At 34.7% G+C, this 13,389-nt stretch overlaps 1 protein-coding gene across 4 annotated transcripts in view; it reads right to left on the reverse strand.

Annotated features, from left to right (window-relative positions):
- Positions 1–13,389, reverse strand: part of LOC148600196 (uncharacterized) — a 47,012-nt gene that overhangs the window by 18,390 nt on the left and 15,233 nt on the right. For all 4 annotated transcript variants that reach the window (XM_088559239.1, XM_088559238.1, XM_088559240.1 and 1 more), the window contains 8 exons: positions 10,489–10,602; positions 9,715–9,766; positions 8,986–9,374; positions 8,334–8,450; positions 7,774–7,825; positions 3,241–6,309; positions 1,755–1,876; positions 369–674 (listed from right to left, as the gene is read on the reverse strand). In XM_088559239.1, the coding sequence (XP_088415365.1) occupies positions 369–674; positions 1,755–1,876; positions 3,241–6,309; positions 7,774–7,825; positions 8,334–8,450; positions 8,986–9,374; positions 9,715–9,766; positions 10,489–10,602 (4,221 nt within the window). The remainder of the gene's footprint in view (positions 1–368; positions 675–1,754; positions 1,877–3,240; positions 6,310–7,773; positions 7,826–8,333; positions 8,451–8,985; positions 9,375–9,714; positions 9,767–10,488; positions 10,603–13,389) is intronic.

Consider the following 13,389-nt stretch of genomic DNA (forward strand, 5'->3'; position numbering starts at 1 on the left):
AAATGTTTGATCCCCTATCATAATCTCAGCGACACGTATTATTCGCAACTGAACGAAATGTAACTCGTTTTCAACCTAACGAATCAAAGGCCTATTTGAAAAGACGTCCCTTTTAATTCGATTTGATTTTTGATTATAAAGAAAATAGCTATACCCTTATGTGTGCATTATTTCTATTATAAGTCTAGTCATTACCTGTTAGCCGAACAACTAATCCCTGTCGGTACGTCCGTTCGTTTGTCAATTTAGTGGAATCTCTAGTACAACACAAAATTAATGTAGCTCAGTATCGCTTGATTCATAGGACGGACAAGAACATGAACGAAAGCTATATAGGTACTAAACATAATGCACGAATCTCTACTTACGTTGCTGTTAGTCAATCTGACTCTATACCAAGTTGCTACTAAAACCCATCTTGCTTCAAATCCAGTTTTACCGGTGAATATTTTCACTCGGTCTGAGACCTCCGCCAATACTAATCTGGATCGTGATGAATAATTATTTATATAATCCATTTGCGAATATGTATGATACCATAACCGACTCTTTCCGACGATGACAAGATCTGTCCAAAACGCTGCTATGATGTCCCGATTAGATAAGGCATTGAGTGGAATTGGATCAAAAGCCCTAAATCTGTTATCTAGACACAACAGTCCATTGGTAGAGATCTAAATATACAGTAAATTTCTAAACATTGCATATAAATGTGAAAAAGGGTAGAAAACCATAACTATGAATCATGAGTAATACATAAGGGAAAGTTCAGCCAGAAGAAAATATAGTCTTTACGCTAAATTTACATCAGAGAAACCACCAAATCACTTTTAAAACAAGGTGATCATTATGCGTCATGACAGTGATGTATCAATAAGTATTATTTTTGTTTAAAGGCATGGATTTCATGCTAGTTCCCATTATTTACGATTGAACGCTGAAAGAAATGGAATCCCAACCATAAGCTGATGTACAAAAGTGCCAATCATATGTATTGCAAATTACGATATGCTGTACACATGTTTCACGGAGTAACCTCTCATCATCAGCATCAGAATACATGTAACATATATACAAAGATCTAAATCCAAAAATTCTTTGTATACAAGAAGTACTCAAAGCTATTGGAATAGGAGACCACATCAGTCAAGCAGTTTTACCATGTGCAATATCATGATTAAAGCCTCAGTGTTTTAAGTATTTTGTAATTTATGTATCTAATACTGGAAAACTTGACAAATATGATAAATAAAATTTGATATATTTTGGGGTGATAGTCCGACTACTGAAATGGTGAATAAACTGGTTCCTGATCGCAATACTCAGTAGTTCCGGTAACCAGGATAACTGACACGTTAACTTTCTCGACATGGTTAGTTTGATTAATTAATACATCAACAAAAGCAGTAAAAATATTATACCAATAATCGATATGTCTTTAAGTAGATCAATTCTTTTACATTGATTTTCCAAAAAAAAAGGTTTTTTTTTTTCATCAACACGAAAACGTGAATCTCATTATACTTTTTCGTTGAGTATATTTGAAATTCACAAAAAATATTAACAAGTGAAATCATCGTGAAATTCAAAAGCAAATTTATCTGACCGACCCAACAAGAAAGTTCATTTTGTGTTCTGGATTTTAATGATTTGGCACACATTATAAGCTTAACTTATTTATTATAAAGTAGCCCCGCCCCCTCTTTATTCCTTTTTTTTTAAATCTAAACATAGATATAATAAACGCTGATTACAGTTATGTAGTGAAATACATATCCATCTGTAGGTAGTCCAGTGTAAACATATATACGAAGTGATGTTTTATCGTCTCCCATCAGTAAATTGTCTCCAAAGGCAAATCCGAAGTAAATAAAATCTGAAACGAATATATTTGTATCTTGAAAAATGACATAAAACATTTAGTGAGGAAGTACGTTAATCCGAGGATACCAATTTACGTGCAGTAAATAAGAAACACAAGATCGTGGATTCTTGAATTCGTGGTTTTGATGTTTTCAGTGTACATAGAGTATCAATGAAAATCTCCATTTATGTGTGAACAAAATTTGGTAGTTCGGCCTATCCACGAGAACCACAAAAATTGGTACGTAACGAACAACATGTACTTTGGCAGTATTTTTTTTTTTAAATTATACTTTAATACATAAAATGTCTAAAAAGCCTTAGATCTTTCGACCAGATTAAGCAGGTGATACACAGTATTCAAATAAGAAAATGATTTTAATTACATTCACAGATCCTAGAACAGTTCAATCATGTACTTGTTTTTACTAAACCCTCTATTGGAATTTGTTATACAGAGTGTATACAAAGCAAAACGGTTTTTTTTTTGGCAAAAGGGCAACATTTGTACAGCGTAAAATCTGAAAAAATGATAACAAAACATTTTCATTAAAAAAAAATCAAGTTTTCAATGATCATAACAAATAATGTTTAGTTACTTCTTATAAGTTAATATCTACCCGGACGATAAAACGTGTAACAGAGACTGTCATCTTAGAAAGTTTTTAGTCATATGGAAAATTCAAACGAGGGGAAATCCGATGTCAAAACAATGCCGGGAACACCATAAGGCCAAAAGAAGGGAAACAATCTCACATCAAAGTATTGACAAACAATTCAATTAAATCGTTTTGTAATCATGCGCTTTCATGACACGTACGTTTCTGTTAGTTGTGGTTAATACTGATGTAATAGATAAACGATTTATGTGGGTAGTTCTTTACGTTGAAAACAAACACTCTATACCGGTCAATAAATGCATGTTAATGTCTGTAATTTTTAAAACGAGGACTTAGTCTTTTTGAAATACATCAGGGTTCGAGCTTTCGTTAAATTCTCTTAGCCTAATGTAATCGGTGTAATTGCACAAATAACGGCACAGTGAATGCGTTGAGAAATAAAACACACACACACAAAACTGCAATGGGCACCAGAAGTTATGTAAAAGGAGGTAATAAATAAAAGCACAATGCACAAAGTCATTTCTACAAGGAGCTCAAATGAATATTCCCAATACATTTTTCGTTTAACAATTACATGTGCCGTTCATGACAAGGAATATAGAGGCTATATATTCTCGACAAAAAAAAGTATTTTAAACTATGAGACTTCAAAACAAAATATAAACCAAACACAAGACATTCAAGTTCCCTTTTTTTTTACATTAATTTAAAAAAATTAATTAAAAGAAAATAAAAATATATCTACAACACTTACCGAACGTCAAAGATACAGATGTAGATGTTGTGGGTTCAGTTGTTGCGTCCGTTGTAGTGGGCTCAGTTTTTGCTTCCGTCGTAGTTGGTCCATTTGTAGCTTCTGTTGCAGTGGATATAGTTGTTGCTTCAGTTGTAGTGGGTAAAGTTGTTGTTTCCGTTGGTTCAGTTTTAACAACCGTTGTAGTTGGTTCCGTTGTTACAACTGTAGTAATAGTTGATTCATTGGTTACAACGGTAGTAGTTGGTTTAGTGGTAACATCAGTTGTCGTTGTTTCAGAGATAACAACGTTAGTCGTTGGTTCAGTGGTTACAACAGTGGTAGTTGGTTCATTGGTAACATCAGTGGTTGTTGGTTCAGTTGTTATAACAGTAGTAGTTGCTTCAGTGGTTGCCTCTGCGGTTGTTGCTTTAGTTGTTATAACGGCAGTAGTTGGTTCAGTTGTTACAACAGTAGTAGTTGGTTCAGTGGTTACCTCTGTGGTTGTTGGTTCAGTTGTTATAACGGTAGTAGTTCGTTCAGTGGTTACCTCTGTGGTTGTTGCTTCAGTTGTTATAACAGCAGTAGTTGGTTCAGTTGTTACAACAGTAGTAGTTGGTTCAGTGGTTACCTCTGTGGTTGTTGGTTCAGTTGTTATAACGGTAGTAGTTCGTTCAGTGGTTACCTCTGTGGTTGTTGGTTCAGTTGTTATAACGGTAGTAGTTGGTTCTGTTGTTACAACAGTGGTTGTTGGTTCAGTGGTTACTACAGTAGAAGCTAGTTCAGTGGTTACAAAAGTGGTAGATGGTTCAGTTGTTACAACAGTGGTTGTTGGTTCAGTCGTTAAAACAGCGATACATGGCTCAGTTGTAACAACGGTAGTAGTTGCTTCAGTGGTTGCCTCTGTGGTTGTTGGTTCAGTTGTTATAACGGTAATAGTTCGTTCAGTGGTTACCTCTGTGGTTGTTGGTTCAGTTGTTATAACGGTAGTAGTTGGTTCAGTTGTTACAACTGCGGTTGTTGGTTCAGTGGTTACTACAGTAGAAGCTAGTTCAGTGGTTACAAAAGTGGTAGATGGTTCAGTTGTTACAACAGTAGTAGTTGGTTCAGTGGTTGCCTCTGTGGTTGTTGGTTCAGTTGTTATAACAGTAGTAGTTGCTTCAGTGGTTGCCTCTGTGGTTGTTGCTTCAGTAGTTATAACGGCAGTAGTTGGTTCAGTTGTTATAACAGTAGTAGTTGCTTCAGTGGTTGCCTCTGCGGTTGTTGCTTCAGTTGTTATAACAGCAGTAGTTGGTTCAGTTGTTACAACAGTAGTAGTTGGTTCAGTGGTTACCTCTGTGGTTGTTGGTTCAGTTGTTATAACGGTAGTAGTTCGTTCAGTGGTTACCTCTGTGGTTGTTGGTTCAGTTGTTATAACGGTAGTAGTTGGTTCTGTTGTTACAACAGTGGTTGTTGGTTCAGTGGTTACTACAGTAGAAGCTAGTTCAGTGGTTACAAAAGTGGTAGATGGTTCAGTTGTTACAACAGTGGTTGTTGGTTCAGTCGTTAAAACAGCGATACATGGCTCAGTTGTAACAACGGTAGTAGTTGCTTCAGTGGTTGCCTCTGTGGTTGTTGGTTCAGTTGTTATAACGGTAATAGTTCGTTCAGTGGTTACCTCTGTGGTTGTTGGTTCAGGTGTTATAACGGTAGTAGTTGGTTCAGTTGTTACAACTGCGGTTGTTGGTTCAGTGGTTACTACAGTAGAAGCTAGTTCAGTGGTTACAAAAGTGGTAGATGGTTCAGTTGTTACAACAGTAGTAGTTGGTTCAGTGGTTGCCTCTGTGGTTGTTGGTTCAGTTGTTATAACAGTAGTAGTTGCTTCAGTGGTTGCCTCTGTGGTTGTTGCTTCAGTAGTTATAACGGCAGTAGTTGGTTCAGTTGTTATAACAGTAGTAGTTGCTTCAGTGGTTGCCTCTGCGGTTGTTGCTTCAGTTGTTATAACGGCAGTAGTTGGTTCAGTTGTTACAACAGTAGTAGTTGGTTCAGTGGTTACCTCTGTGGTTGTTGGTTCAGTTGTTATAACGGTAGTAGTTCGTTCAGTGGTTACCTCTGTGGTTGTTGCTTCAGTTGTTATAACGGTAGTAGTTGGTTCAGTTGTTACAACAGTAGTAGTTGGTTCAGTGGTTACCTCTGTGGTTGTTGGTTCAGTTGTTATAACGGTAGTAGTTCGTTCAGTGGTTACCTCTGTGGTTGTTGGTTCAGTTGTTATAACGGTAGTAGTTGGTTCTGTTGTTACAACAGTGGTTGTTGGTTCAGTGGTTACTACAGTAGAAGCTAGTTCAGTGGTTACAAAAGTGGTAGATGGTTCAGTTGTTACAACAGTAGTAGTTGGTTCAGTAGTTACAACTGTGGTTGTTGGTTCAGTGATTACAAAAGTGGTAGATGGTTCAGTTGTTACAACAGTAGTAGTTAGTTCAGTTGTTACAACAGTAGTAGATGGTTCAGTGGTTGCAACAGTAGTAGTTGGTTCAGTTGTTACAACAGTGGTAGTTGGTTCAGTTGTTACAACATTAGTAGATGGTTCAGTGGTTGCAACAGTAGTAGTTGGTTCAGTGGTTACAACTGTGGTTGTTGGTACAGTTGTTACAACAGTGGTAGTTGGTTCAGTTGTTACAACAGCAGTAGATGGTTCTGTTGTAACATCAGTAGTAGTTGGTTCAGTGGTTACAACAGTAGTAGTTGGTTCAGTGTTAACATCAGTAGTCGTTGGTTCAGTGGTTACAACGGTAGTAGTTGGTTCAGTGGTTACAACGATAGTTGTTGGTGTTGTTGTTTCAGCGGTAGTAGTTGGTTCAGTGGTTACATCAGATGTTGATAGTTGTGTTGTGGCGTAAGTACTTACCGATTTAGTGGTTTCTTCAATGTCCTGTGTAGTCGTAAAGGCTATTGAAGATGTAGTTGTTGTAAGCGATTTGCAACTTGCACAGCAGTAGGTTAATCGCACGGCTTGATTATCGTCGCAAACACTAGGAAAATTATCTCGCATATCAGCGCATGATGCCCCACTTGTGAAAACTTTACCTGGCTGGTCTCCATGTAAACATGCTTCTGTTGAAAAAAAAGATTATTTCGTAAGGAGGTAGACAATGGGTAAGGGGCATAACTCTTGAAATCAGTAATATGTTGGTATCATATTCAATATTACCTAAGCCTTACAAGCCTTCATTTGAAACAGAATGAAAACAATCTAAGTTACTTTGATGCTTACATGATATTGATGTAAAGAGCCTACATGCAAATGTTCAAATGATTTCAGAGAATTGTGTCCCTTACCTTAGGTCTACCTCATTAAGCAGACGCACAAATAATGACTTCTTTAGACACGGTTGTGGAATACATAAGGCAAATATAAACCTAGATAGAATCAAACATCTTTAATTAAAATATAAAATTTAAAGATATCTAAAGCAAAATGTATGCATGTCTCTTGCGAACAGACAAAGTTAATATATTTATCGGGCTAATGTGGTGACGCAAACACTCTCACTGTACAACAGTACAACAAATGTACATATCAAAGAAATTGTACATGAATTAATTATGATTGCGTATTTCATATATATTTTATTGAAAAAAAAATAATCACCAGTATTCACTGCGTATATGAACGGTTGCTCGCAAAGGTTTTCCTGCCTTATCAGCTACACTATTTATTTACTAACATTTGTCTGTTACCACGATAAGAATCAGCAGTAATCATCATAGGCACTTATTGATACTCACCACCAGCATTTAGTCATTCAGCACCAATACTAGTTGATACAAATCATCCATTTATCTCACAACAACACTACTGATACTCAAAATGCATTCTTCAGTCCTTCTGCAGCTTTCAATGAAACTCATCATATTCAGCCTTTGGTCCTTCAGGATCACTCGTTGTTACTCACCATCAGCACTGGGGCTTCAGGATCACTGAATGATATTTTCGTTATCAGACTGTAGTCCTTCAGGATCACTCGTTTACACTCATCATCAGCCTGTGAAACTTCAGGATCACTCGTTGATAAACTTCATCAGCCTGTGGCGCATCAGGAGATTCAAGATCATTCGTTGATACCATCAGCCTGTCGTGATTCAGAAACACTCGTAGATACTCACAATCAGTCTGTCGCGCTTCAGAATCATTTGTTGGTACTCACTATTTAGTCTGCCGTGCTTCACGATGACTCGTTGATACTCATCATCAGCCTGTGAAGCCTTATGATCATTTGTTGATACTCACCATCAACCTGTGATGCTTCAGGATCACTCGTTGGTAATCACCATCAGCCTGTGGTGCTTCAGAATCATTCCTTGATACTCACCATTAGATTTTGTTGCATCAGGATTATTTCTTGATACCCACCATCAATCTTGAGTACTTCTTGGTCAATCGTTGATACTCACCATCAGTCTTGAGTACTTCTTGGTCAATCGTTGATACTCACCATCAGTCTTGAGTACTTCTTGGTCAATCGTTGATACTCACCATCAGTCTTGAGTACTTCTTGGTCAATCGTTGATACTCACCATCAGCCTCTGGGGCTTCAGGATCACTCGTACAGACTCCATTGATACACCACTAAAATTATATAATTGTAAATGTTGTCTTTGATAAAGGCAACAGCTGTTCGAGGACTAAATCCTGACATAAAAAAAATTTAGCACTGATTTGCATATTGTGTAAAAATCAAGGCAGGAAGGAAATGATTGTCCAAAGAAACATTAATCTGATTGTATAAAAACATTGATATTTTCAAACTTAATGACACATCACGGAAAAAAATCGAAAAAATGTTTTTAAATTATATTTGGCAGAACTGTACATGCACTTTAATTGTAATCTGCTTTATTTTATTTTTAGAACCCTTTTTTCGATAACATAATATCATATCATGTTTTAATGATTAGTCTTGTTAAATAAATAATATCATCAGAATGCTTAATGTTATGACTTTACTTTAAGTTGTTTTTTTATTTGAGAAGTTGCCTTTAAACCGTGAAACCAACCAGACGGTTCCGAGTGCAGACCTAGAAGGACCTTGTTTTTATATAAGACTGGCTATTCTAATTTCATATTTTACTCTTACCTTTCGGTTTCCACAAAGAGTCTTGTCATCTGCTTGGAAAGAATTACATAGTGATGTATTTGGTTTTAAGCAGTACATCATACCACAAATAGTTGAAAAATCTGCGTCAAAGAGACTCTAAAAACGAAATGTATATTAATATGTCGGACGAAAAATAAATGTTTAAATTGTGAAAATAAAACCAAACATTTGAACAATAGGACATGTTGATTACAATACTATCATAAAGAATATGCCCTTACTGTTAATAATTAAGTATATTAAGTATCTGTCTTTGTAAGAATCGTGCAAAATCTGAAAGAAGGCTACATATTTTTATTGTTGTAATTAAGTTGTTTTATGGGTCTATACTATGAAATGTGTAATTATTCATTCAAATTAAAAATACAGTAGATTCTATTGTATTTGAGCGCCATTTACAGAGTTATCTCCCTTAATTTTGAAATCTACAGTGCATTCTTTATTTTTTTTTCTCCTAAGAACACGGGTTATATGAAAAAACACATGTTTGTTTCTGTTTACTATGACATTTCAAACAAAATATCAAAAATAAAAATATTTAGGCTTTTTACCCACGAATCACATTTTGCATGATCCTTAGCTGGAGTCCTACTTAAATTACTGATATTTATATTTATATTATTTACTATACCCTGCATAAGCGTGAATCTGGGCTTTCCTGATTTCTTCTGCATTGCGAATCAACATCCGTCACCGGACTTATTGTTGTGGAACCAATGTCATCTATGTTTCTCGTACTGATGACTCCAGTCGTACTTAGACCAGGACTGGGTTCTATTATATCAACTGTTGAACCAGTATATGATATCGTTGATCCTTGTATTTTGGGGCTAGTGTTTGGGTCTGTCTGTCCAATGGTAGTCGTTTCAGTTATTTGCGTTGGCTGTGGACAAGATTGACAGCACTTAGATGATACATAGTCTTCATTACAGTAAGATTCACTGACGGCAATCAGCTGTGAACAGTTCTTGTCGATGTTACTATAAACTCGACCGACGTCATCTCCATACAAACAGTTTTCTAGATAGACAACATGTACAAGATTCAATTAAAATGTAAAATGAAGGACGATATGTCAATAAATAAAAACATTTCTTTATGATATAACCGGCTTTGAGTATTTATTTTATTGAAAATGTAAATAAATGACGGTGCACTGAAATGACAAAACTGATATTTACGAATTTTCAAAAAAAAGTTTTGTAGTTTCTTGAAGTCAATATGTGAAGACCTACAATATACACTGTTTTAGTAAGTTTTTGTGTTTGTTTTTTTTAATGCTTTGTTTTACTTGTTTTTACTTTTTCTCCTTGCCCTTCGTTTTACTTAAAATTCTATATGAAAATAGCACATGTATTACCATTTCCTGGCGGGGCATTTATATCATATGTACATATTCCACTAATACACCACTGAAATAAAATCAAAGTTATATTAGTGTTTATTACATCTATAAACAAGAACTTAAGTATTAGGTATTAATATATGACCATACACAATATATGATGGATGGAAGAGAAAACTAAAATTTTAACAAAAAAGGCAAAGACCGCAATCCGATTCTTATGGAGGAAAGATACACATCGGATATGAAAGGGGTACTTTATAACAACTAGAAGCAATACAAAAAATGTCAAACTTCAAAATACCTAACGAAAACTTTAATCAAAACTATTCCAAACAGAAACTTTTTCAAGAAGCCCAACGAAATTTTAAAAAACAAACAAATTACAATCAAAAACTTGAAGACAATTAAAAGATTCTCACATTAAACCGTAATTTTTTTTCTTCAAAAACACCATTCGGAAATAACTTTTTATATTTTGTAAAACACACCAGGTAGATCTTGTTATTATAAGTGATGAGGTTTAGATTGTAGGAGGATCCTTGTACGTTGTAATAAACATTGGTTGTTGTGTTAAATATCTTCTTTTGTTCCAAAAACAAGATTTTATCGTGCTCCGCTTAAACCCGCGATTGTTTGATATCAGAGACAAAATGTATGTTCACATTGTTACATCATAGTTCTTTCACTGGAAGTAGTTTTCAGTATTAAAACAATAGGTTTATATATATAATTTTACATCTACGCGATGGTGTCCACAAGTGTTGACACGTCTGTTTGGTTCATTACCTTTTTATTTCCACAATGAGTGCCGTCTCCAGCTATATTTGTATAACAACTTCCACTCCCGTCATCACAATAAAGAACATTACATATTGACGTGAAATCTCCGTCGTATTGACCCTGCAACATTGTGATATCTTAAGGTGGTAGACCTGGGGTAAGGGACATAACTCTTGTAATCAAGGATATGTTTGTATCATATTCAATTTAACCAAAGCCTATCAAGCTTTTACTTGAAACAGAATGAAATAAATCTATGTTACTCTGATGCTTACATGAGACTGATGAAAAATGCTGAATACCAATGTTTCAATGATTTTAGGAGCTGTATCCCTTACCTTAGGTCTACAACCTTAACTAATTTTAATAACGTTGAATATGTTATTAAACTATTCAGGCTAATATAAAGCATGGGAAATCAAGGAAACAAGGGGTCTATTCTTCAACTTGTCATTACAATTATCGTGTAATTAATTCCAATGAGTCATTAAAACCTAATTGAGTGATTAGTAAATCAAATGATTAAATTTTGTTGTTTAACTTAATTAAATTATTGCATTTTTTATAATCATTGTATTAAATTTTAATTGCATGATTAAAATGCAAGTGCATCCCATAATGCACTTTAAAAATGAACTTTTGGCACTTCCTGTTATTTTAATACAACCAAATATTGATAATGATACTTTTAAATATTATATTTTTTCTGTAACAAAAGCAAGTTATAAAGTAAAATATAGTTAACAACATACCAAGACTCATTTCTGAATGGCTTTTTATAAACTTCCACTTTTTTCATGGTCTTGCATTCAAGACAATAATATTTCATATTGTGGTAGCAAAGTGAATGTAATTGAGATTACAATCACTTTAACTAACTAAAAGTAAAGTAAAACTTTTAACTTTTCAAACTTTTTTAACATTGTTCCAAGGTCAATGGGTGATAACTCTTTACCCGGGTGCAACTAAAAATAATGTTGACCCTGATTCACAAACCATGGACGTGAGTTTTATGAACAACTCAGCGGGTTAAAAATAATTAATATACGAGAAAACCAGAGGACGCTTACCCTACCGGTGCATCTGGTTTATGCTCCCAGTTTTTAGAGTCCGAGTTGCTCGTTTGCTTTAATCACTTTGTATGTATGATTTTAGTTACTTTATGATCTTTGTTGTGCATTTGTGTTTTCCATATCTGGTATTTGTCCTTGGATTACATTCTTTTGATTACAGCTTTATCCTTGATTCCCTTGATTACTCTTTATCTAGGTGATTTTGTTGTGAAGTTTTAATTCAGGTCAAGTGGATGAATTAAATTTAATGACATGATTAGCATTTTAATGATTCATTAAAATTAATGACAAGTTGAGCAACAAGTTAATTATATAATTAATTTTAATCAATTGATTAAGGTATTATAATTACTAATTTAACAACAGACCCCAGGACTCGAACAGTAATCAAAAGATAACAGGGATAACGACTAGACATGGAAAATAGACACACACAACAGATATCCTGAAATAACCAAATATAACATGTAAAAATATTTAAGTAAATGATCGACCCAGTTTCAACTATAAAACTGGGGGCCTTCACAAGGTGAACCGGTAAGGCAAAAAGCTCAAGTGTTCAGTGAATCAATCAATTTTGTCTTATGCACCCTTTACATGACACTTGCAGCGATACATGTACTCAACACCTTCCCCAGAAAACTGTCGTCGACATTTTTTCACAACAGCATTTGTTCGTACGTTGGTACCTTCAAAATATTGTGCACTAAAACGTTGTAATGTATCTACTGTGCACATATTTGAGACATCACCAAAATGTATTATAACACCCTTACACATGTTTGAGACATCACCAAATTTCATAGTTACACACTTACACATGTTTGAGACATCACCGAAATGTATTGTAAATCCCATACACATATTTGAGACATCACCACAATTGTATAGTTACGCCCGTACACATTTTGAGACACAACTAAAAATGTATTAGAACTGACGTACACATATTTGAGACATCATCAAAAATGTATTATATCTCCAGTACACATATTTGAGACATCGCCACAATTGTATTGCTACACCCATATACATGTTTGAAACATCACCAAAAATGTATTTTACCCCCTTATATGTCTTTGAGACCTTACCAAATTTGTATTGTTACACCCGTACATATGTTTGATACATCACCAAAATTGTATTTTTACACCCGTGCACATGTTTGGGACATCATCAAAAGTGTACAATGGCTCTCGTATATATATTTGAGACATCACCAAAATTGTATTGTTTCATTCGTGCATATGTTTAGGACATCACCATAAATGTATTAAAACTGTCGTAAACATATTTGAGACATTACTAGAATTGTACGGTTACACCCGTAGACATGTTTGGGACACCACCAAATATGTATTGTAACTCCAATACACATATTTTAACATCAAACTTGAATTGCAACACCCTTAGACATATTTGGGACATATCCAAACTTTTACTGTAACACCAGTACACACATTTGAGACATCACCAAAAATGTATTGTAACTCCCGTACACATATTCGAGACATCAAAAGTGTATTGTAACACCAGTACACATATTTGAGACGTCGTCAAATTTGTAATGTACTACTCGTACATTTTTTGATACTTTGCGACTACCGTTCATGTCCTGTAGACATCTTCCTTACATATCTTGATAATTAAATTTGAAATGTATCAAATTTAACTATTGGTTGGTCCTCTTTCAGCAATGCAGAACGAAGTTAAGTTTTAATAACGAACAAATTTTCAATATTTGGTTTGTCATACATTCGAACTTAAATAATAAGAAATTTTTTCTAATGTTTAAACAAATTGTACCCAATAACCCGTTTTGTGGGCCAGCTGC

Source organism: Perna viridis, chromosome 13 (genome assembly GCF_037379345.1).
Source record: "Perna viridis isolate PV_CMFRI_1.1 ecotype Kerala chromosome 13, ASM3737934v1, whole genome shotgun sequence".
Taxonomy (NCBI): Eukaryota; Metazoa; Mollusca; class Bivalvia; order Mytilida; family Mytilidae; genus Perna; species Perna viridis.